Source organism: Protopterus annectens, chromosome 4.part0 (genome assembly GCF_019279795.1).
Source record: "Protopterus annectens isolate FY-2018-M chromosome 4.part0, PAN1.0, whole genome shotgun sequence".
NCBI lineage: Eukaryota > Metazoa > Chordata > Ceratodontiformes > Protopteridae > Protopterus > Protopterus annectens.
The window spans coordinates 835,806,953-835,830,309 of NC_056733.1; the positions used below are offsets into that span (position 1 = coordinate 835,806,953).

The 23,357-nt window shown below is 43.8% G+C and overlaps 1 protein-coding gene across 4 annotated transcripts in view; it reads left to right on the forward strand.

Moving 5' to 3' along the window:
• SEPTIN2 (septin 2) overlaps positions 1-23,357 on the forward strand; it is a 1,307,428-nt gene that overhangs the window by 510,721 nt on the left and 773,350 nt on the right. For all 4 annotated transcript variants that reach the window (XM_044068783.1, XM_044068784.1, XM_044068782.1 and 1 more), the window contains one exon: positions 16,040-16,157. In XM_044068783.1, the coding sequence (XP_043924718.1) occupies positions 16,040-16,157 (118 nt within the window). The remainder of the gene's footprint in view (positions 1-16,039; positions 16,158-23,357) is intronic.

The window sequence follows — 23,357 nt, forward strand, 5'->3', positions numbered from 1 at the left end:
AGTCTCAGAACAGCTGATGCAGGAGGGAAATCCTTTACTCTGGTATTCAGGCCTGCCGAGGGCTACCCAGCCAGGATAACCCACAATTGATGACTGCAACAGTGAATACATTTTAACATCAACATTTATGGTAAGTGTACACAACTGTACTTTCTGCTGACCCCTCAGTGGTGTCTGTACCCTGTGACAAGCCCTCTCAATTATTTCCTTCTCCCAAGTTACTGCCCCATGATAAAGATAAGCAGGACCATGGAAAGGCTAGGCAAGAAGTTTTGCACCTCTGCTACCTTTGCTTTTAGGGCTGTTAAGTATCAGAGCCATATGTCCATGTGCTTGTTGGCTCTCCTATCCTAGGCTTGTCTGGTTATTTCTAATCTTCCAGACTCTAAGGGTAAAACTTCTGCTCCTTCCTTGTTAGGGACCTCCTTCCAGGTGGCTCATCATTCCATTAAATGTGTAGTTGTGATGCAGCATGTGCTTCCTGTAGGGCTTCTGCTTTTGGGTCAGTGATGAGAAGGTATTCTTGGCTTCAGCTTCAACCCTTGCCTGATGATATTAAGGCTAAGTTGGTGGATGGCCCTCTTGATTATAAACACTTGTTTAGTGAAGCTGCTCCTGCTATGTTTAAGTTCCTTCAGGACACGGGCAAGGTGTTACAGGAACTTAAACATGTGTTTGTTTCTCCTTTGCCTAAATTTCAGAGAAACTGCCCCTCTCACCCTCACCCTCCTCCAAAATGCAGAAAGGGTGGCAAGTGAGCTCGTCCTGCAAAGGCTACTCGGACTTCAGTGCCTCAAAAGTCTCCTTTTACAGATAAACCAGGTGCTGCCTGACTACCCTGATGTTCTTTGTGTTTCACTGTTGCAGTCATTACATTTGGGTAATCTGCTGGCAGGTTGTCCTCATTCGGCCTGAATTCCAGTGTCTTGGGTCCTACGTCGCTTGCTGTCTCCTCTTCCATGACGTCAGGTCGTCAGGGGTATAAAACAAGCAGCCAACGCCATTTTCTTTAGTCTTTCTTGCCCGAAGCAGAAGCATTTTGCAAGTGCCGGTCGTCCGACTACTGAAATATTTGAGTTTGAGTTTCAGAACCGAAGTCTTCACTAAAGCTAAGTACCCCGTTGGAGAAAGTTTTTTCTTGCTCCATTCCGATGTCAGAAAAAGTTAATTGTATTACTTGTGGGAAGCAAATACCTCAAGGATTTCCATTTATACTGTATTCCTTGCCTAGGCCCTGATCACAACGTGCCTAGCTGTTGGTTTTGTTCTAGATTTAACCAACACACTATTAAGCGTCAATATATTTTTGCCTCAAAGTATTTTGGAAACAGATTTAACTACACAGAAATGTCATCTGATAGCAATCCGACTACCGGACTACATAAAAAACGCAAAGAAAAGGACAGAGAAAGACAATCAAGGTCCATATCCGACGACAAATCTTCTAAGCCAGTCACCGGTATGCCGGTACTCATTGAGGTGCTTTCGCAGCCCCTGATACCAGCTACTTTCGAGTCGCAGGCCCCTGCCGACACCCATGTGGAGTCGGGCATGCAGCGAGATACTCAAAGTATTGGACCGATGGATTTATCTTCCTCGGATGGGTCTGGAGCTGCTGAGCAGGCACCGGCTTCTGAGGGTGTATTCAGGCCTCAACATTTGTGTATCAAACCGACGACAGCTGTAAAGCCAAAGACTAGAGCAACTTCTAAAACTAAAAAACCGACGCATGAGCCACATCCACAGGCCTCTATGCCTAAAAAACAGATTATCAAAATGGCTGAAGACCTTATTACCTTGATCAGAGGTACCCATCCCCCTCCAGATAAGAAGCCTAGGTAAGACACTGACTGAATCTTCAGATCAGGTTTCTCTTTCTTCTGATTCCTGTTCTGATCAGGAATTATCTATACCTCCCTATGAGGATTCAGATGCAGAGGAGTCTTATACCATCTGAATCACCTCCTGAGGATTATTCATTTGGAGAATCTTTGCATTCTTTGAGGGAGCATTTTCACTGGGAGAGTCAAGATTTCTCAGAATCAAAAAAGAGGCTCGGGGATTTCCTTCTTCTCCCTCAGCACAGGCCTTTAGCCATACCCCTGTTTTAGACATTGTGGATGATGTGTTTTCGGAGTCAAGTTTGACCCCTGATTCCTTACCTCCGGCTCCCAGCAAGCCTGACAGATATTACAGGGTCCCTTACTCGCACAAATTTTTATTTAGAAACCCTCCTGCTGATCCTGAAACTATTTCATGGGTCCAAAGGGAGTTAAAGCCTCAGGAGCAAAAAATCCCACCCCCTCTGACAGTGATTCAAGGGCACTGGATAGATGGGGAAAAAAGGTTTTTACATCTGCAACCATGGCAATTAGGGCCTTAAACTGCCAGTTTCACATGCTCAAATATCAACAACATGTTATGGGATTGCTGAAACAGAAAATTATGTTGATTTGTGAATGTGCAGAAAGTAAAGAATTGCAGGAATTATTGCATGCAGCTGAACAGGTTGAAAAGCATACTTTGCAATGTGATTTTGATTCTTTAGAGGCCTCCTGCGGGGCTGCAGTTACTGGATCTGTGATTAGGAGGCATTCCTGGTTAAAGGAACAAAATTTGCCTGATCATGTTAAAGCTAAATTACTAGATGCACCTTTACAGCATGATACTCTGTTTGGTATTAAGGCAGCAGAGGTTTTAAAGAAAATGGAAGACAAAGCTAAGTCTATGCCAACAGTAAAAGACTTCTTACAAGTGCAGCCTCCAAGATTCAGTAGACACTGGCCAACAAATAATTGGTCCTTTCTTGTGTTAGAGCTCAAAGGGGCAAATCCAGATGCCCTAAGGTTCCCAGATACCAGGCGCAAGATTCATACAGGTCATACAGGTCAAAGAAATGGGGCGCTTCCACCTCCAAAGTTGGAGGAGATAAAGTGCAAACCTACAGAAAACAGTCCCAGTGACTTCCCTCTGCCTTCACCAAGCACTTATCTTTTGGCAGCACACCTAGGGGAAAATTAGCACTTTTTACTCGGAATTGACAGTTAATAACCCAGGACAAGTGGGTGCTAAACATAGTATCACAGGGATACAGATTCCATTTTCATACTCTGCCAATGGCAAACGGTTGGCCAGGTCTGCCAAAAAATCAATGGGCAGAGGCACAGAAACAGGTTACATCCCTCATGGATATGGGGGCCATTCAGCCAGTACCAGTACAGGAAAAAGGACAAGGTTTTTACTCAAGACTGTTCTTGGTACCCAGAAAGGACAAGGCCTGGCGGCCAATACTGGATTTATCGATTTTGAACACATACCTGGACATTCCAAAATTCAAAATGCTGACTTTGCAGCAGCTTCTGCCCATGCTGGGCAAGAATGCTTGGCTGGTGACATTAGACCTAAGAGGCATACCTGCATGTCCCAATAAGGCAATCGTGCAGAAGATGCCTCAGATTCAAGGCCGGCTTAATGCATTACCAATTCTCTCTGCACTGCCCTTTGGCTTATCTACTGTGCCCAGGGTCTTTACAAAGTGCCTGGCACCAGTAATTGCATTTTGCAGACAAACAAATATATCCTTACTTGGGCAACTGTCTCATTCAAGCAGAGAACAAGGACATTCTTCTTCAACACTTGGTGTTTGTGAAAAGGCTTCTAACATGCCTAGGGTACACAGTAAATGAAACGAAATCACAACTGGTACCCTCTCAAAAGATAACATTCCTGGGTGCAAGCTTGATTACAACTGCCCAGATTGCTTTCTTCACGCCAGACAAGCAAAGGCTACTGACTACTTACTTCAAACTGATGGCAACAAAAACCCAGTTATCTGCAAGACAAATTTTGCAGGCTTTGGGCTTCATGGCATCCTGCATCCTACTAATTCCATATGCAAGACTGCATATGAGGAAACTTCAGTGGTACCTAAAATGTTTATGGAGTCAACATTGTCACAGTGTGGAAACAATGAGTCCTGTCATTCCCTGCCTACAACAGAAGTTTCTATGGTGGCCAAAGGCATGTCATCAAAACATGGGACGGCCCTTCACTCTACCCCCTGCCAGCCAAACCTTAACAGACTCATCATATTATGCATGGGGGGCCCACATAGCGGGAAGATGCATTCAGGGCATATGGTTCCCAAAACAAATGCATCTACATGTCAACCAGAAAAAGATGCTAGCTGTTCAAAATGCCCTGACAGCCTTCAAGGACTTACTTCATCCAGGACAACTACTGATAAAGACGGACAACACAGTCATGTGGTACATAAACAAGCAGGGGGGCACGCACTCATATCCCCTTTGCAGATTAGCCATGGCACTGTGGGACACAGCTTTGTCTTACCAAATACATCTTCAAGCTCAATTCCTCCCAGGAAAACAAAATGCTGTGGCAGACGACTTAAGCAGAAACCTTATGGATCCTCACGAGTGGAAACTAGATCCACAAGTCTTCAGCATGATAACAATGTGGGAGCCCAGACATAGATCTATTTGCCTCTCCTCAGAAGTACCAATTGAAAAACAGTGAGGGTAACCAGGACTGCAGCAGTGAATACATTCAAACATCTACATTTATTGTAAGTGTACACAACTGTACTATGTTCTTCCTGTTTCACTGTTGCAGTCATCACATTTGGGTTGATTCCCAACGCTAAGGAAGGGTGGAGGTAGTTAAGCGTTAGGGCTGGCAATCAGGCCCTGTAAGACTGCTGTGGCAAACCCAGCTCTGGATTTAGAAAAGATAGGCAAGAGGTAATGCTTGGTGAAAGTGTATACAGAGCTCCACGTTGCAGCTTCCAGGATGTCACTGGTAGGAACTCCCCTGAGAAATGCAGTAGAGGTAGATGTAGACCTAGTGGAATGTATTCTTATCCCTTGTGGGGTAGGTTTTCCATGGTGTTTGTAGCAGAAATGTATGCAGTGTGCTATCTGTATAGAAATGGTTTGCTTTGAAATGGCCTTGCCCTCAGCCCCTGCAGCAAAGCTGACTAGCAGCTGGTCAGATTTTCTGAGAGTACGGTATCTCTGGGAGGGTTGGTTGAAGAGAATGGAGGTTTGAATTGGGCTGTCAAAGCTTGAATCAGCAGGGCTGCAACCAACTGACAGAGTGTTAGGGGTAGTGTATGACACAAGAATGCCAAAGAAGTTGAAAAGTAAGATGCACTCAATGGCATACCTACAAGTCATTGCTGACTCTGCCTTTGTGTCTTTAGTGCGACAGTGTTTTATTACAGTGAGTCTTAACTACTGTTTAATGTATCATGTGAGGTGAAGGTACGTTTTTGTTCCCCTCCCCTTTTCTTCACTGTTGTGCGACCATGGAATATATAAATGTTCGTGTTGCACTGCTGCATTCATCACACTTGGGTTATCTTGCCGTCAGGTGGTCCCGCAGTTGGCCAGAGTTCCAAAGTCTTGGTCTGGCGTCGGTTGCTGTCGCTTCTTCCCTGACGTCAGTGCGCCAGGGGTATACAAGAGGCATCCGATGCCATTTTCTTCAGTCTTTTTTGCCGCGCGGTGCCCGAAGCAGAAGCAGTTTGCAAGTGCTGATCGGCCGACTCCTGAGATTTTCAAATCTAATTTCAGACCGAAGTCTTCAATAAAGCTAAGTACCCCATTGGGGAACCTTTTCTTGCCTCAGTCCAATGTCAGAAAAAGTTAACAATTGCATTTCTTGTGGGAAGCAAATACCTTATAAGGACTTTCATTCTTACTGTATTCCTTGCCTAGGCCCAGACCACGACGTCACAGGTTGTCGGTTTTGTGCTAGGTTTAACAAATGAACTATTAAACGTCGGTTTGATTTTGCCTGAAATTATTTTGGTAGGAAATTTAATTATACCATGCCGTCAGAGCAACCGACGACCAGAATGCATAAAAACCGCAAAGATAAGGACAGGCAGCCGAGACCCAAACCAGACTCCGAGGCCTCTGCTAGGCTAGTCGCCGGTTCTCCGGTTTTCAGTGAGGTGCCTACGCAGCCCCTGACGACCGCTGATTTAGAACCCCAGGCGGCATCCGATTCCCAAGCGGAGATTGCTAGGCCTTCACAACCTTTATCTTTAGGCCCTTCCAACTCCATGGCTGAAGGAGATTCCGGTGCAGTTGAAACGCCTTCAGTTGCAGAAGGTGTGTTTAGACCAACTACACTCACTATTAAATCCTGTGCAAAGCTGAAAACTCCTTTAAAAGCAAAGAAGACTGTACAGCAGTCTCCAGTGCAAGGCCCCATGCCCAAGAAACAGATGCTGAAGACTTAATTACCCTAATCAGGGGTTCCTATCCCCCTCCTGGTAAAAGGCCTAGACAGGAGGAGGACTACACTTCCTCTGACCAGGTTTCAATTTCCTCAGATTCTTCTGAGGAACAGGAATACTCTTTTCCTCCTTATGAAGACTCTGATGCTGAAGAGTCTATTCCTTCAGCATCTTCCCCAGAAGACTACTCTTTTGGGGAAACTTTACATTCCATGAGGGAACATTTCCACTGGGAAGGCCAGGATTACTCTGATTCTAAGAAAAGGCTCCGAGAGTTCCTTTTACTACCCCAGCACAGACCACTTGGTATAAACAGGGTTTGGAGAAGCTAGTAGGCCCTGCAGAACTGCAGTGGAAAAGCCAGCTCTGGTTTTAGAGTATAGAGGTAAATGATGGTGCTTGGTGAAGGTATGCACTGAACTCCAAGTTGCAGCCTCCAAAATATCCTAGGTTGGTACCCCTCTGAGGAAGGCTGTTGATGTTGCTGTAGCCCTGGTGGATTGGGGCCTAATGTTACCAGGTACAGGTTTCCCATGGTGTGTGTAGCAGAAACAAATACAATGTCCTATCCATTTTGAAATGGTCTGTTTTGAGATAGCCTTCCCTTGTGATCCTGCAGCATAGGATAGAAAGAGCTGGTCAGATTTTCTGAAAGCCTTAGTTTTATCCAAGTAGTAAAGTAATTGCCTGTGAATGTCCAAAGAGTGTAGGAGCCTTTCCCCTTTGTTCTGGTGGTTTGGATAAAAGGTGGGCAAATGAATGGTTTGGTTTAGGGCCACACTGGATACCACCTTTGGCATAAAGGAAGGGTTAGTTCGTAAAGCGACTGTCTTGATGAAAAATGATGAACGGTTCCACTGCCATTAGGGCCTGTAGCTCTGAGACTCTTCGTGCTGAAGTTATTTCTAGCAGCAGGGCAGTTTTCCATGATAGAAATTAGCTGTAAAAGCTGGTTCAAAGGGTGGTAGTGTAAGTTTTTCCAAAACAAAGTTGAGATCCCAAGTTGGTGTTGGTGCTCTCCGGGGCGGTCTTATGTTCTTAGCCCTTCTGAGGTACTGTCTTAGTAATGGATGTGAAAATATAGGAGGATCCGTGTTGTATTGAGCTGAAATAGCTGAGGCGTGGAACTTAATAGATGAAAAGGAAAGTCCTTTGTGCAACATCTCAGTTAAATATTGTAGAATCTGAGGAATATTTGTGACGAGGGGATTTTGGCCTTTAGCCTGGTTCCAGGCGCAGAATCTTTTCTGAATAGGCTTTCCTGGTGCTGGGCCTCCTGGCCTCTAGAATGACATCCATAACAGCTTTAGAGAGAAGTGTTGACTGGTTGTTTAGGTAATTTGCCATGCAGCCAGATTTAAGGTCTTGAGCTGGCTGTGTAGAATCTGTTTGTTTTGCTGAGTGAGCAAGTGAGGAATTTGAGGTAAAATCCATGATGGGCCTTGAGCCATGTTCCTTAGTATTGGATACCACTGTTGGCGTGGCCAGTCTGGAGCAATGAGTATCATTTGTGGCCTCTCTAATCTGGCTTTCAGCAGCACCTTTGCCAGAAGAGGCAGTGGAGGAAAGGCATACACTGTTAATGTTTTCCAACTGAATGAGAGGGCGTCCACTTTCCAAGCTAGTGTGTGGTATGTCCTTGTGCAAAATTTCCGTAGTTGGTAGATGTTCATCGTGTTATACTGCTGCAGTCATTACACTCGGGTTATCCTGCCGTCAGGCGGTCCCGCAGTCGGCCAAATCCCAAAGTCTTGGTCCGGCGTCAGTTGTCGTCGCTTCTTCCCTGACGTCAGTGTGACAGGGGGGTAAAAGAGGCAGCCAACGCCATTTTCTTCAGTCTTTCTTGCCGCGCGGTGCCCGAAGCAGAAGCAGTTCGCAAGTGCCGGTCGTCTAGCTCCTGAGATTTTCAAATCGAATTTCAGCCCGAAGTCTTCTCTAAAGCTAAGTACCCCATTGGGGAAACTTTTCTTGCCTCAGACCGATGTCAGACAAAGTTAATAATTGCATTTCTTGTGGGAAGCAAATACCTCATAAGGATTTTCATTCTTATTGTATTCCTTGCCTAGGCCCAGACCACAATGTCTCTGGTTGTCGGTTTTGTGCTTGGTTCAACAGATGTACAATCAAGCGTCGGGCAGATTTTTCCCAACATTATTTTGGCAGAACATTTAACTGTAGCATGTCGTCGGAGCAGCCGACATCAGCAATGATTAAAAAACGCAAGGATAAGGACAGGCAACCAAGGCTAAGACCAGATACCGAGGCCTCAGCAAGGCCTGCCGCCGGTTCTCCGGTTTTCAGTGAGGCGTCTACGCAGCCCCTGACTACCGCTGAATTAGAAATTCTGACGGCCTCCCAGACCGAATCAGCTGGGCCTCAGGAGCTGGTTCCATCTCACCCCTCGGACGCCAACCCTGACGGTGATCCGGAGATTTTGGACAGGCCTTCGGTTTCTGAAGGTGTCTTCAAACTGACAACTATCTCTATTAAGTCTTATGCTAAACTTAAAGCCCCCTTAAAAGTTAGGAAACCGGGTCCACAGACTCCCCCACAGGCCCCTATGCCTAAAAAACAGATGCTTAAGATGGCTGAGGATTTAATTACCCTTATCAGGGGTTCACAACCCCCTCCTGACAAAAGGCCTAGACTGGAGGAAGATTATCCTTCCTCTGACCAAGCATCCATTTCCTCAGCTAACTCTGAGGACCAGGATTATTCCTTCCCTCCTTATGAAGACTCAGATGCTGAAGTGTCCATTCCCTCTGTCTCCCCCCCTGAAGACTACTCTTTTGGGGAAACTTTACACACCATGAGGGAAAACTTCCACTGGGAAGGCCAAGATTACTCTGACTCTAAGAAAAGACTCCGTGAGTTTCTTCTTCTCCCACAGCATAGACCCCTTACAATTCCTCCAGTTTTAGACATTTTGGATGATGTTTACACCGAATCTAGTCTAAACCCAGATTCCTTACCTCCTGCACCAGCTAAACCGGACAGATACTACTGAGTTCCTGATTCTCATAAGTTTCTATATAAAAGCCCTGTTGCAGACCCCGAAACCATTTCCCAGAGATTCCAGAGCATTAGAAAGATGGGGGAAGAAAGTGTATACGTCTGCCACTTTGGCCATGAGGGCCTTAAACTGCCAATTCCACATGCTAAAACACCAGCAGTACTTGATTACACAGTTAAAGCAGAAAATGATTTCTCGGACAGATCAACCTGATTTCAAAGAGATGCAGGATTTGCTGCATGCAGCAGAACAGGTGGGAAAGCATACCTTACAGTGTGGTTTTGATTCATTGGAAGCCTCATGTAGAGCAGCTGTCACAGGATCTGTAATACATAGACATGCTTGGCTAAAAGAGCAAGCCTTACCAGAACATGTCAAAGCAAAGTTATTGGATGCAAGAAAAGGCAAAATCTATGCAGACAGTTAAAGATTTTTTACAGGTACAACCTCCTCGTTTCAGCAGAAACTGGCCATCAAAAAACTGGTCCTTTCCTGCATCAGACAGACCCCAAAGGGGTAGGTACAGACGCCCAAGGGGCAGAGGCCAGCCACAAGGTTCTTTCAGGCCTAGACAATGGCATACAACAACTCAAAGAGGTGGAGACGAAAGATCTCAACCCTTCAGGAAACAAACACAATGAATTCCCTCTTCACCTGCCAAGCAAAATTGCCCTGGCAGCACCTTTGGGAGGAAAACTGGCTCTATTTCCACAAAATTGGCGCATCATAACAAAGGACAAATGGGTTCTGGATATTATTACCCGAGGCTATAGATTTCATTTTCACACTTTACCACGGATGAGAGGCATGCCAAATCTGCCCCCAAACCAATGGGCAGAGGCACAAACGCAAATTTCAGCTCTCATGGATATGAAAGCAATTCAAAAGGTACCTACAAAGGAGCAAGGGCAAGGTTTTTACTCAAAACTATTTCTAGTACCAAGAAAGGACAAAGCCTGGAGACCCATTTTAGACCTCTCAATTCTAAACGCATACCTGGAGGTACCCAAATTCAAAATGCTCACACTACAGCAGCTTCTTCCCATGCTGGGCAGTGAATCTTGGCTGGTAATGTTGGACCTCAGAGGCATACCTCCATGTCCCTATCAGACAAGATTGCAGAAGATACCTCAGATTTTTGGCAGGTACAACGCATTATCAATTCTCTGCATTACCCTTTGGCTTATCTACTGCGCCCAGAGTATTTACGAAATGCCTGGCATCAGTAATTGCATACTGCAGACAACGAGGAATACAAATTTATCCATATCTGGACGACTGCCTGATCCAAGCGGACAGCAAGGCCATTCTATTACAGCATCTGGCATGTTGTAGAGGTGAAAGTTGCCCTACTGGAGTGTGTTCTGACCCCCTGAGGGGTTTGTTTCCCATGTTACTTGTAACAGAAATGGATGTGGTGTGCTATCCATCTGGAAATTGTTTGCTTTGAAATGGCCTTGCCCTCTGCCCCTGATGCAAAGCTGACTAGTAACTGGTCTTGTAATTAATGTTTAATGTACTGTTTGTGTATGTCTTCTATGTGGAGCTTTCCTCCCCGGGTCTCTACTGAAAATGGACATATATCCAGTCAGACTATCCCGGTCAACAAATGTAAAATAAATAAAATTTAGAAGCTTGGACGACTGTTATATCCTGGGCAGGATATAACCTATGTAGCTTAGGCTATGGCAGCAGTGATCATTCAGACATCTAATGTTATGTTGTTAACTTACACAGCTGTACTTCTTTTTTACCAGACTTTGTAGGAGACTTGTTAGTCTGACCAGAATACTAGCAAGGGCCCTCCTGCACTAGTCAAAACCTGTTGCTGCCTTGTAAAACAGATGTAGACTATACAGAACATGAAAAATGAAATACACTGTATGAGGAGGCAGGAAGAGGAGGAACAGCATTGCTCGGCTTACTTCAGGACCTGTCCTGTCAAAATGATGTGCCATTAATTATAAGGTAACCTCAAAAATAAGCATGCTTGGGGAGGGCATCATTCATTCTATTTGTTTTAAGTGTACCATCGTAGCTAATTGTAGGTTAAAGATTCACTGAACAGGAGAAGAACATACTCTTAAAAGCATCTGTACTGGATCTGTTCTGCATTACAGATTGTATTGAAAATATAATAGAATAATTTCTTCAAAAGAATCTGATGAGCTAAAATATGCAGTAGATACAGTCAAGATGATGTTGACTCTGCATTCTAAGCCCTAATGTTTTTGATTTCTTTAGCTTTCCTTTGAAAAATCAACTTTTAAAGCATTTGGAGTGTTTTAAGTGTCCATAAAGACTGAAATGCAAATCCATTTCCATTTTTGACAGGCCCAAGCTAGAACCTTGTAGAAAGCTTTACTTATGAGGAACCTGTTTTTACTTTTCTCCCTTACCTTTGCTTTTATTAATATTTGCTTCTGATGTGATAAAATATACATTAAGACATAGTCCTAATGATTTCAGGATGCTGTCATTCGACTCAGAATTATACAGCTGATGGAATATTATAGCAAGAATTTGAAATGAACAGTTCTTTCAGGGGATGCTTTTTTCCTTGTTTCTTGTGAACTGTTCTTGGGACATGTCAGCAAACCATGAAAAGAATGCCTTTGAATCTATTCATCACTTCAGTGTACTGCAGAAGGACCATACATTTAACTAAAATAATAAAATTATTTTGGCTGCATATGTGTATGGCAGGCAAAGGGTTCCATACTTTAAGATGTGCCTCAAAATTACAGCAGCCTCTGGTAGCAACAGGCTGTAATTGCAGGCAACAGTGAGTAAAGTGTTCAGCGTGGGTGGTGGGTCTGCCTTGAGTAAATGCCAGGGAAGCTCACTTAACTTATGTTAATAGACTAGTCGACTCCTAACTGGGAAATGCCGAAAGAAGACTAGGAAAGTATGTATAGTGTGTGTGTGTGTGTGTGTGTGTGTGTGTGTGTGTGTGTGTGTGTGTGTGTGTTAAATATAAGCTTAGTACAAGGTTGACTTTAGCTTTGTATCCTCTGTAATTGTATGTTTAATCTAACTGCGTAATATACTGTGTCGTGCTTTGCATTTTACATTACCCTGAGTTGTGGCTGAAAATGGTACAGTTCACATCAGTTCAGCTTGGTTAACAGATGGTAATAAGTAAAACTTTCCATTCTGTGGTCCTACCAAGTTGTGTCACTGTACAGCTTCAGCAGTAGTGCCATTTTAGTAGCAGTGATTAAGCAGGATTCTGCTCACCTTGAAAAGCATTACAAAAGGTTATTGGGTACAAGAAGTCATATGGCATGAGCATCTGGAAAGGAGATGTCAGGTGGATGCTTTTGGAAAAAGGAGTATTTTGAGAGACTGTTCACATCTGATTGTAGTTGCCAAAACGCAAGGTGGCACAGATCTGCAGTGGATTTAACTGCTTTATTATTTATGGTAGAAATTGTGGATAGTCATCATTCTTATTTCCTTGTGATCATTGTTATAGTGATATGTTCTCCATAGACCATGATGGGATCCTTACTTATGTCGGAGTCCTTTCTTTCAGCTTGCCGTATTAGTAACTCATTGTTAATGTCTTTCAATACCTTGCAGAAGTAGTCGCCCATAGTCATGTTCATTATGTCTCTATATAAAATGTGGGAATAATGTTTGTCTTTTCCTAAGGATTTCTGTCAGTAGATGTGGTGAAACTCCACTTAAAGGTGTCAACAGATGTGTTATAAGAACTGTTTTGCTGCAGTCTTAATGGTCTAGCTGACAGCATTATAACTTAACTGTCTCCACCATTTTTTTTTTTTTTTGCCAAGTGTATGCCAAGTATGTATTTCTAAGATTTTTGTAATATAGGTGCAGGGATTCAAGTTAATAAAGGATGCATGTATGTAGCTTATGTGCATCTGTCAGTGTAGGACACTATGCAGTTTCCATTTTTCCAGAGGGACCCTTGATAGAGGGCTTCAGTCAGTGTGCTCTAGAAAGTAATGACATTTAGAGAGAAAAAGTGTCTATTGTAATCAGGAAGTGTCAGATATCAGCACCCATTCAAACTTCCATTTTTATCCTGGACATTTCTTGCTTTCCTGATGCAAGCAAGAATGTATGGACAATAGATTTGGTTTGACTCTGAGGACTCTGTACTGCTGAACTGCTGAATTGCTCGCTTACTTTCTTCTTCTGAAGATGCTAAGGCAGTTTAAATATTGGTTTACGCTGTGTTATGCCTACCTACAGACAGAGTATTGGTGTCCAAAGCTTTTGAGAAAGAAAATATTCAGGCATCTGTGGTCATGCAGTGTGTGGTATAATCAAGCCACTTTCCATACCACTTTGTAATTTACAAGTTCCATTGTAATTTACAAGTTCCCATAGTCCTTGTCTCTTCATTGTTCTCATTGAGATTTAGTGTGTGTATGTAATTATTTTTAGTTGTCTTTGTTTCTCGGAAAGTCTGACTGGGTAATGCCCATTTTCAGCAGAGGCCAGGTGAGAAAAGCTCCATTTGTTTACATTGCATTAGTTATACATAGTTCCAGTTAAACATTGCATTTCTGTTTACATTTATACACATTCAGTAGTTACATTTATACATTCTAAGATTTTACAGAAGTAGAAGTTACTAAAGCAAAAGCCCTCATGCAACTCAGTAGATTGTACAGGCAGCAGTTACGTACAAATATAGTTTTGTTGTTTCAGTGAGAGGTTTCTATTTAAGGATAGTACTTGAATAATGGTGTATGGTGAGCATGGAGTCTTAACCTGGTGATGAGCATGTGCAGGACCATGATTGGTTAATATGTTATTTAAGCAGTGTTTTAAAACTGTTGAGTTTGGCAGAGAGTTTTATTTGTGTGGGGATACTATTCGAGTTTAGCAATGTATTGGGAGTAGAATGAGTCTCCTACAGCATTTTTCAACTTACTTGTGAATGTTGAGAATAATGTATTGGGAGAAGAGCGAGTCTCCTGCAACATTATTCAACTTGCTTTCTAGTAACAAATTCTTAACACTTACAAATAAGTCCCATGCTGGACAGTAGGGAACAATAAGTTATGTAGTGCAGAGCATTATTCTTGATGAGGAATGAGTCTGTGCTCTGTAGTTAGTTGTGAATATGTTGGGTAGTTGTGCAATTTAGTCCAGTTTAATTGCTTTAAGCTATGACAATAGTGGGTCCTATGAAGGAGATTGGTGGCAAATTTAGCTATTTTATTGTAGCAGGAGGCAAGTTTCAAGTTGCTTTGATTATCATTTGTCTGTTAGGATAGGAGCAATGTTTAAAAGAGTTGGCAGTAAGAAGCTGGTAGCTAGAGTTTTTCTTGTAAGAAATCCATTAATCCTGTAAAGGGAGCCTAGCTCCTGGTGTGTAGATTTAATGGTGTACAGCAGTGGTGCACAAATTCAGCCCTCAATGCAACACCATCCAGCCCGCAGAGAGTAACTAAATTTTTTTAAAAAAGTGAAAAAATGCTACGCCTTACTCCAGTCATGCTTAATTTCCAGAACATGCTTACTTACCTAATTGACTGCAGTTGCGCCCACCTCAAATTTTTAGCTGCGGAAGTAACTATTCTTTGTTGTTTATAACTTGTAGTCTGTAAACAGTAGTAACTTTCTGCAAGTGTTTGTAATAAGTCATGGCTGCAAGCCAGAGTGAAGTTAAACACAAAGTTGATGTAGAAAAAGGGCAATTTCATGACTGCTGTAGTAAAAATGCCAGTCACCTGTACCTATTGTTAATGTGTAACGACTTACTATGTTTTGAGGTGGCCTGCAGATGCATTAAGAATTTGTGTAGTGGCCCTCCCAACAAAAAGTTTGTGCACCACTGGTGTACAGTATATGCTGGTCATATCTGAGATTGTCATCTATTGTAATGCCTAGAAGTTTACTGCGAGTTACAGTTTCAATGACAGTATTATTTGCTGACTTTTTGGTAAAATATTGCTTTTGATTTTGGCAACCTTTTAGGTAAAAGCATTAACTTCGTTTCCTTGGATGAGTAGCAGGTTTGATTCTTTGATACAGATATTTGGGTAATGTATTGGAGCTTATTTATTAAGGCTGCACATAATATTGAGTTGCCTGCATACTGAACTAAACCAGCATGGTGAGTGGAGATGTGGAGGTTATTAATAAGTATATTAAATAGGAGAGGACCCAGAATAGAGCCCTGAGGGACACCTGTAGTAACTGGTTGAAAGGATGAGTAGGTTTTTTGCCTTTAATGACTTGTTGCCTTCCAAATAAGTAACAAAGTAACCATGACCAGGAGTTTTATGAAAGTCCTACCCACCTTTTGTATACCCAAGTGGTCTTGTTGAACTGACGTCAAGATTGTTTTATGGGGATGCTTGAGGAGCAAATGGCGCCAGAAATAAGAAGGTCTAGAGGAGTTGTATCCTGAGGGCTGAAAGGTGACTGGCAGAAAGCTGAATCAGTCCACATGAGTGGTTGATGGAGTCATATTCAGTGTTGGCATGTTCAGTTTGCCTAGACAGTGAAAAGGATTCCAGCTGCAGTAAATTATAGTAGCTTACGTGGCATTGCTTTGTAGTGTTTTCACATTTACATGTAGGGATGGATGTTATAGTGAAGTCTGGCTGCTTTCTTCTTCATATTGTAGAAGGACAGTAGTATGAGAATTCAGAGGTGTAACATCTGGAGGGAAGAATTCTGTGTTTTTTTACAAGCACATCTGCATGTGTGTTTTAGTCAAGTTGAACGTTTTTACAGCTTTTTAAATTGTGCTTTAACTCTTTTGTTTTTAGACTGAAACCTCTGGATGTTGAGTTCATGAAAGCTCTGCATAGCAAAGTAAACATTGTCCCAGTGATTGCTAAAGCTGACACCTTAACCTTGAAAGAGAGAGAGAGGCTCAAGAGAAGGGTAAGTGTGTGTACCACTGTGTATTTGGCCCTGTGCTACAAGGTTGCGCTAGTGCTTCAGTCAAAAAATGTATGAGCAAAGTTTTCAGGTAAAAGACTTGTACGTAAGCTTATAACATGCAAGCCCTGATAAAGGACATCTTGTTTTATTTTATTCATGGAATCATAGGAGATTGCTAGGCTATTGACCCGGAGGTAATTTTAAATCTAGCCATTTCATGTAAAACTGGATTATTATTAATCTTGGAAATAGATGGATTGGTTCAGGTATGTAGTGGAAGCTTGCCGTGTAACCAGAGCAGTTGTAGTTTCACCAGACTAGCCTTTCTTGACAAATTATTAATGGACCTTGCATACAATTTTTAGATGGCTTAATCTTGGCTTTATTTGATGCTGTAGAAGCAGCTTGTTGACTATAAATCATCTTTTTTCATTTAAATTGATGCTAACCCTTTAACAGTATTTTCAGAAGAACTGCACCCAAATAGCTGTTTGGGGCTAATTTTGCCATTTATTTATAAAAGCATGCATCTTCAAAATGGTTCAGCATTTTATTTTAGAAAGGACTGTCTCCAAATAACTAACAAACATTTGTAAGTGTACACAACTGTACTTTCTGGGCCCCGCCCTTTGGTCTCACCTCAGCCCCCCGGGTGTTCACCAAATGTGTGGAGGTGGTAGCAGCTCACCTACAACTGCAGGGGAATCCAGGATGTCCTTCAAGGATGCATCTGCAGTCCTAACATATGGGTTGTCCTGCCTCAGGCAGCCCTTCGGTCGGCCGGATTCCGGATTCCAAAGTCTGGGTCTGGCCTCGGCTGATGTCGCACTTCACCCGACGTCATAGCTGCTGTTTATTGGGTATAAAGGCATCAGCCGACGCCATTTTCCTCAGTCTTTCTTGCCGCACGGTGCCCGAAGCAGAAGCTGTTCGCAAGTGCCGGTCGGTCAGATCCAGAGATTTCTACTACTGAAGACTTCTAAAAAGCTAAGTACCCCGTTGGGGACTCTTTCTTGCCTCAGCCGATGTCAGACAAAGTAAATAATTGTTTAACTTGTGGGAAACAAATACCTCATAAGGATTTCCACTCTTACTGCCTTCCTTGCTTAGGCCCAGACCACGACGTATCAGCTTGTCTAGCCTGTGCTTCCTTTAACCGACGGACACTTAGACGTCAGTCGGAGTTTGCAGAGGAGTTTTTTGGTCCCGCTTTTGCATACAAAATGCCGTCGGAGACTCCGACTACTCAATTAGCTAAAAAGCGCAAGGAAAAGGACCGACATTCGCGGCCCGCGGTTTCGGCTGAAACCACGGTTAGGCCAACCGCGAATGTCTCTGTTTCGGCTGAAACCGAGCCCCCGGTTCTTCCTTTGGCCAAAAGCATGCTTACGATAGCCGAGGCCTCACAGAGCATGGCTGAATCTGCTACTGAATTTACTGCTACAGAAGCAGGCACCCAGGATTTATCAGACACTATTCCTTTAGACATAACTACCCCTGCACGTGGGGCTGCTAGACCCCCTGCTTCCATGTCTATCAAGGCTTTTGCCAGGGCTAAGGCAGCTAAATCTTTTAAGGCCTTGCCTGCCAAAACTCCTTCACATAGGCCTACCTCTAGTTCCCAAATACTCAGCCTGGCTGAGGTTCTCATTTCTTTGATCAGAGGATCCCAACCTCACCCAGACAAGGGCCTCTCAGCCCCCTCCAGACAACAGGCCTAGGACTGAACCCCCAGAACCTGTCTCTACAGATTATTCCTCGGATGACTCAGACCTTTCAGACCCTCACGAAGGCCCATATTCTCCTTATGAGGATTCTGATGCAGAAGACTCCATTCCTTCTGCTTCTCCTCCTGAAGAATTTTCCTTTGGGGAAACCTTGCATGCTATGAGGGAACTCTTCCAATGGCAGGGCCAGGATTTTTCAGATTCAAGGAAAAGGCTAAGGACTTTTTTACACTTACCACAGCATAGGCCTTTAGCCATTCCGCCAGTACTAACAGTTGTTGATGATGCATATAATGATGCTTGTACTGCTCCTGATTCTCTTCCTCCGGCCCCTGCCAAGCCAGTCCCGGACACACACTACCATTTGTATAAGGCTCCTGTTGCAGACCCTGAAACCATTTCACAGGGCCCTAAAGGTGTGGCAGCTGCCTCTGCCAAAAACCCTCTTCCCTCTGAAAGGGAATCTAGAGCATTAGAGAGATGGGGTAAAAAGGTTTATACTTCTGCTACTCTTTCGGCCAGGGCCTTGAACTGTCAATTTCACATGATTCAGTACCAGGAATTTTTGTTAGACCAGCTAAATAAAAAACTATCTTCTCCTAAACCTTTAGACCGCAAGTCCCTTCAGGATTTGGTACATAACTCTCAGCAGGTCAGTAACCATTTCTTAAAATGTGGCTATGATGCACTGGAGGCTTCCTTTAGATCAGCTGTGACTGGAACAGTGATTCGAAGGCATGCCTGGTTAAAAGAACAATCCTTACCAGACCATGTTAAGTCAAAACTCTTAGATGCTCCCATGGAGAAACAAAGTTTGTTTGGCTCCCCTGCACAGGAGGTCCTAAAAAAGGTGGAAGAAAAAGCAAAATCTGTCCAAACAGTCAAGGATTTCTTACAGGTCCAACCTCCGAGGTTTAGCAGAAATTGGCCTTCGAAGAATTGGTCCTTTCCAGACAACTCCAGAGCGCAGAGAGGCAGAAATAGACGCCCAAGAGGCAGAAGTCAGTCTAGGGGTGCCTACAGGGGACGTCAGTGGCAACCTACCAACCAGAGAAGTACTGCCACAGAATCAACTACAACCACTTCCACAGGGCAGACACAATGACTTGGCTCTAGTTCCGCCTACCAGGGAACAACTGGAAGCACCCTTGGGCGAAAAACTAGCCTTATTCTCCGACAACTGGCATTACATTACAGGAGACAAATGGACTTTACAAACAATAGACAAGGGCTACAGGTTTCACTTCCATACTCTACCAAAAAAGAGAGGAATGCCAAACCTACCACCAAGCCAAAAAACAGACGCTCTAAGACAAATCAACAACTTACTAAGGATGAGAGCTATAGAAGAGGTGCCACCTATGGAACCAGGCCAAGGATTTTACTCCAGGCTTTTCCTTGTACCAAGAAAAGAAAATCAATGGAGACCTATTCTAGATTTGTCCGCACTGAACACATACCTCATTGTTCCAAAATTCAAAATGCTGACCCTCCAGCAACTTCTTCCCATGCTGGGCAAGGAGTCTTGGCTGGTGACTCTAGATCTCAAGGAGGCATACCTGCACGTCCCTATACGACCAGATTGCAGAAGACACCTCAGATTTCTTGCAGGATCAGAGCATTATCAATTCTCAGCATTGCCTTTTGGCTTATCTACTGCGCCCAGAGTATTCACGAAATGCCTGGCATCAGTAATTGCTCATTGCAGACTTCAGGGAATTCAGATTTACCCATACCTGGGCGACTGCCTAATACAAGCGGACAACAAGGCAAAGTTAACAAAAGATTTGGAAAATGTCATACAACTGTTGCAGGCCTTGGGATACACAGTCAACATGCAAAAGTCAAGACTAGTACCATCCCAAAGGATAACATTCTTGGGTGCAGAATTAGACACATCAACTCAGATGGCTTTTCTCACAGAATAAAAACAAAAGCAACTACCAGTCTACTTCATGACATTAACAACACAAACTCAGCTTACTGCAAGGAAAGTCCTGCAAGCCCTGGGCTACATGGCATCCTGCATAATATTGGTTCCGCATGCCAGGCTGCATATGAGAAAGCTACAATGGTATCTAAGGAATGTATGGTCTCAACACAAGCACAGTCTAGAAGCCCAGATTCCAATAATTCCATGCCTGAAGCAAGAATTCTTGTGGTGGGCTCAGGCCTGTCAGTTGAACAGAGGCTTGCCTTTCCACAAACCACATCCAAGCCAGACCATCACCACGGACGCCTCAGACCTAGGATGGGGGCACACATGGTGGACAAGTGTATACAAGGCCTATGGACCCAAGACCAGCTGAATCTACACATAAATCTAAAGGAGATGCTGGCAGTGAAACATGCGATCCAGGCATTCAGACCACTCCTTCAACAGGGTCATCTGCTGATAAGGACGGACAATACCACAGTCATGTGGTACATCAACAAACAGGGAGGTACACATTCATATCCTCTATGCCGGATGGCAATGGACCTGTGGAATGTGGCCCTGAACCTCAACATTCAACTTCAGGCCAGATTCGTACCAGGAAAAGAAAATTCTCTAGCAGACACCTTAAGCAGAACTACCACGGATGCTCACGAATGGATGCTGCATCCAGATATCTTCAAAGCCATAACAAAGAAATGGGGACTACCACAGATAGACCTGTTTGCCTCCCCACACAATCACCAATTGAAGAAATTCTGCACAAGAGCATACCACCCACTTGCTTGGAGGGTGGACTCCCTTTCCTTTAGCTGGAAAAACCTGACAGCATATGCATTTCCACCTCTTCCCTTGATGTACAAAGTTCTACTGAAGATCAGAGAGGACCAGCCAAGGGTAATTCTGATAGCTCCAGACTGGCCGAGGCAACATTGGTACCCGCTACTGAGAAGCATGTCTCGGACACACGCATGGCATCTACCTCTATGTCCCTTACTACTAACACAGGACAACTACAAGATCCTACATCCAAACTTGAAAACACTGCAGCTAGCTGCTTGGAATATTGCATAAAACAAAATAACCCAGGTTTATCTCAGAGGGTTAAGGACATTATCCTGGAGGCACGCAGACCCTCCACAAGGAAGACTTATTCAGCCAAGTGGAAAAGATACTTCATTTGGAGTGCAGCAAAGGGAGAAAATGTCTCATTGGCAAACATAGCACACATCCTGGAATATTTAGCAGAGCTGTTCCACAATGGCCTGTCTTACTCCTCCATTAAGATTCATGCATCAGCAATTTCAGCAGAATACAACATGGATCCTCCTGTCTTCTCTCATCCTCTACTCAGGCAGTTCTTGAGAGGAATCAAAATGTAAAGCCTCCAAGGAAACCACCTTTACCTACATGGGATCTCAACTTTGTGCTGGAAAAGTTAACACTTCCCCCTTTTGAACCAGCAGCAACAGCAGAATTACAATTGTCTTGGAAAACTGCTTTCCTGCTAGCAATTACTTCAGCAAGAAGGGTATCTTGAGTTACAGGCATTAATGGCAGTACAACCCTTCCTTATCTTCCATCAGGACAGAGTCTCTCTGAGAACTAACCCTACCTTTATGCCAAAAGTGGTCTCCAGAGTATCATTGAACCAAGCGATTCATTTACCTACATTCTTCCCCAACCCACAGAACAGGTTGGAAAGACTGCTACATACCTTGGATGTGCACAGACAATTACGCTACTATCTGGACAGAACTAAGACCAGCAGAAAAACTGACCAGCTTCTGGTAGCATATGCAACAGGAATGCAAGGAAAAGCAATTTCAAAACAGACAATCTCAAAATGGATAGGAAATTGCATTCGATTTTGCTACTCTTTTCATGGAAAGACAACTCCTGATAATATCAGACCTCATTCCACAAGAGCTACAGCCACCACTACAGCTTTCCTACGAGGAGTGGCTACCAAAGACATTTTAGAAGCTGCTACTTGGAGCTCCGTGCTTACATTTGCCAAGCATTACAATCTTCCCTTATACTCTAGATCCTGAGCAGGTTTTGCAACTGCTGTTTTGCAAGGGATCTTAACTACACCATTTTTTTCTTAGTGCCTCCTCCCGCAGTTTGGCTATGGTATTCTACCCATATGTTAGGACTGCAGATGCATCCTTGAAGGACATAGTACAGTTTTGTACCTACCATAAATGTAGATGTCCGATAGGTATGCATCTGCAGTCAGGATTACCCACCCTCCTTCCCCTCTGTGGTATTCCTAGGGTATTTACCCCTCTTTTAGCTAGCTGGGGGACTCTATTATGGTGTATTTGTTTGTATATATGTATATATATATATATATATATATATATATATATATATATATATATATATTTTTATATTGTTTGCTCTCTACTGTTTGGAATTATTTGCATTTATCCAAATTTAGCCTTACTAGAGGGCACCTGGCATCTGGGGCAAGAAACACTGAGGAAAATGGCGTCGGCTGATGCCTTTATACCCAATAAACAGCAGCAATGACGTCGGGTGAAGTGCGACATCAGCCGAGGCCAGACCCAGACTTTGGAATCCGGCCGACCGAAGGGCTGCCTGAGGCAGGACAACCCATATGTTAGGACTGCAGATGCATACCTATCGGACATCTACATTTATAGTAGGTACAAAACTGTACTTTTTTCCCTATTTGGGCGATTGGCTCCTGACGGCCCCCACAAGGCATCAACTACTGGACAATATTCACTACGTTCTCTCCCTGTTCCATTGCCTGGAGATCACAGTTTACACTGCAAAATCCTCCATGTCTCCAACACAAAAATTGGAATTCATAGGCACTCTGTTGAATACCACCTTTCAGATTGCAGCTTTACCTTCTCGAAGGGTGTTGCTTATTTGTGACCAGGTTCAGATCTTGCCGGAGCTAACTGCCCGCCAGTCTCACTCATTCTCAGGGCTCTAGGATCGATGGCTGCAGCCATTTATTTGGTTCCCATGGCTCGGTATCATATGAGGGTCCTTCAGTGGACCCTCACAGTTCAGTGGTCAGCGTGGCAGCATCCTCTGTCTTTTCCCATTCAGCTCACCTCAGTGTATCACAAGCATTTGTCATGGTGGATTCGATCTTCGGATCTCCTAGTAGGCAGACCTTTCTTTCCTCAGACTCCTGTGGTGACAGTCACCTCGGACGTTTCCCTCCTGGGGTGGGGCATTTCCAGGGGCAAGACCGTCCAAGGGACTTTGTCGCCCACAGAGACCAAACTGCACATCAAGATTCTGGAGATGAGAGCAGTCCTTTTATCATTGCAAAACTTTCAAGACTGCTTTCCTCAACAGGAAGATTGTGGTTCTGTCAGACAAACATGGCTGTTGTGTGGTATATAAACAAACAAGGGGGACACGTTCTTGTCTGCTGTGTCGCAAGGCCGTGAGGGTCTGGGAGTGGGCAAAGGCCATGGGGTGCTTTCTCATTGCAATGCACATTCCCGGAGCATCCAACGTGTTGGTGAACAAACTGAGCAGGGC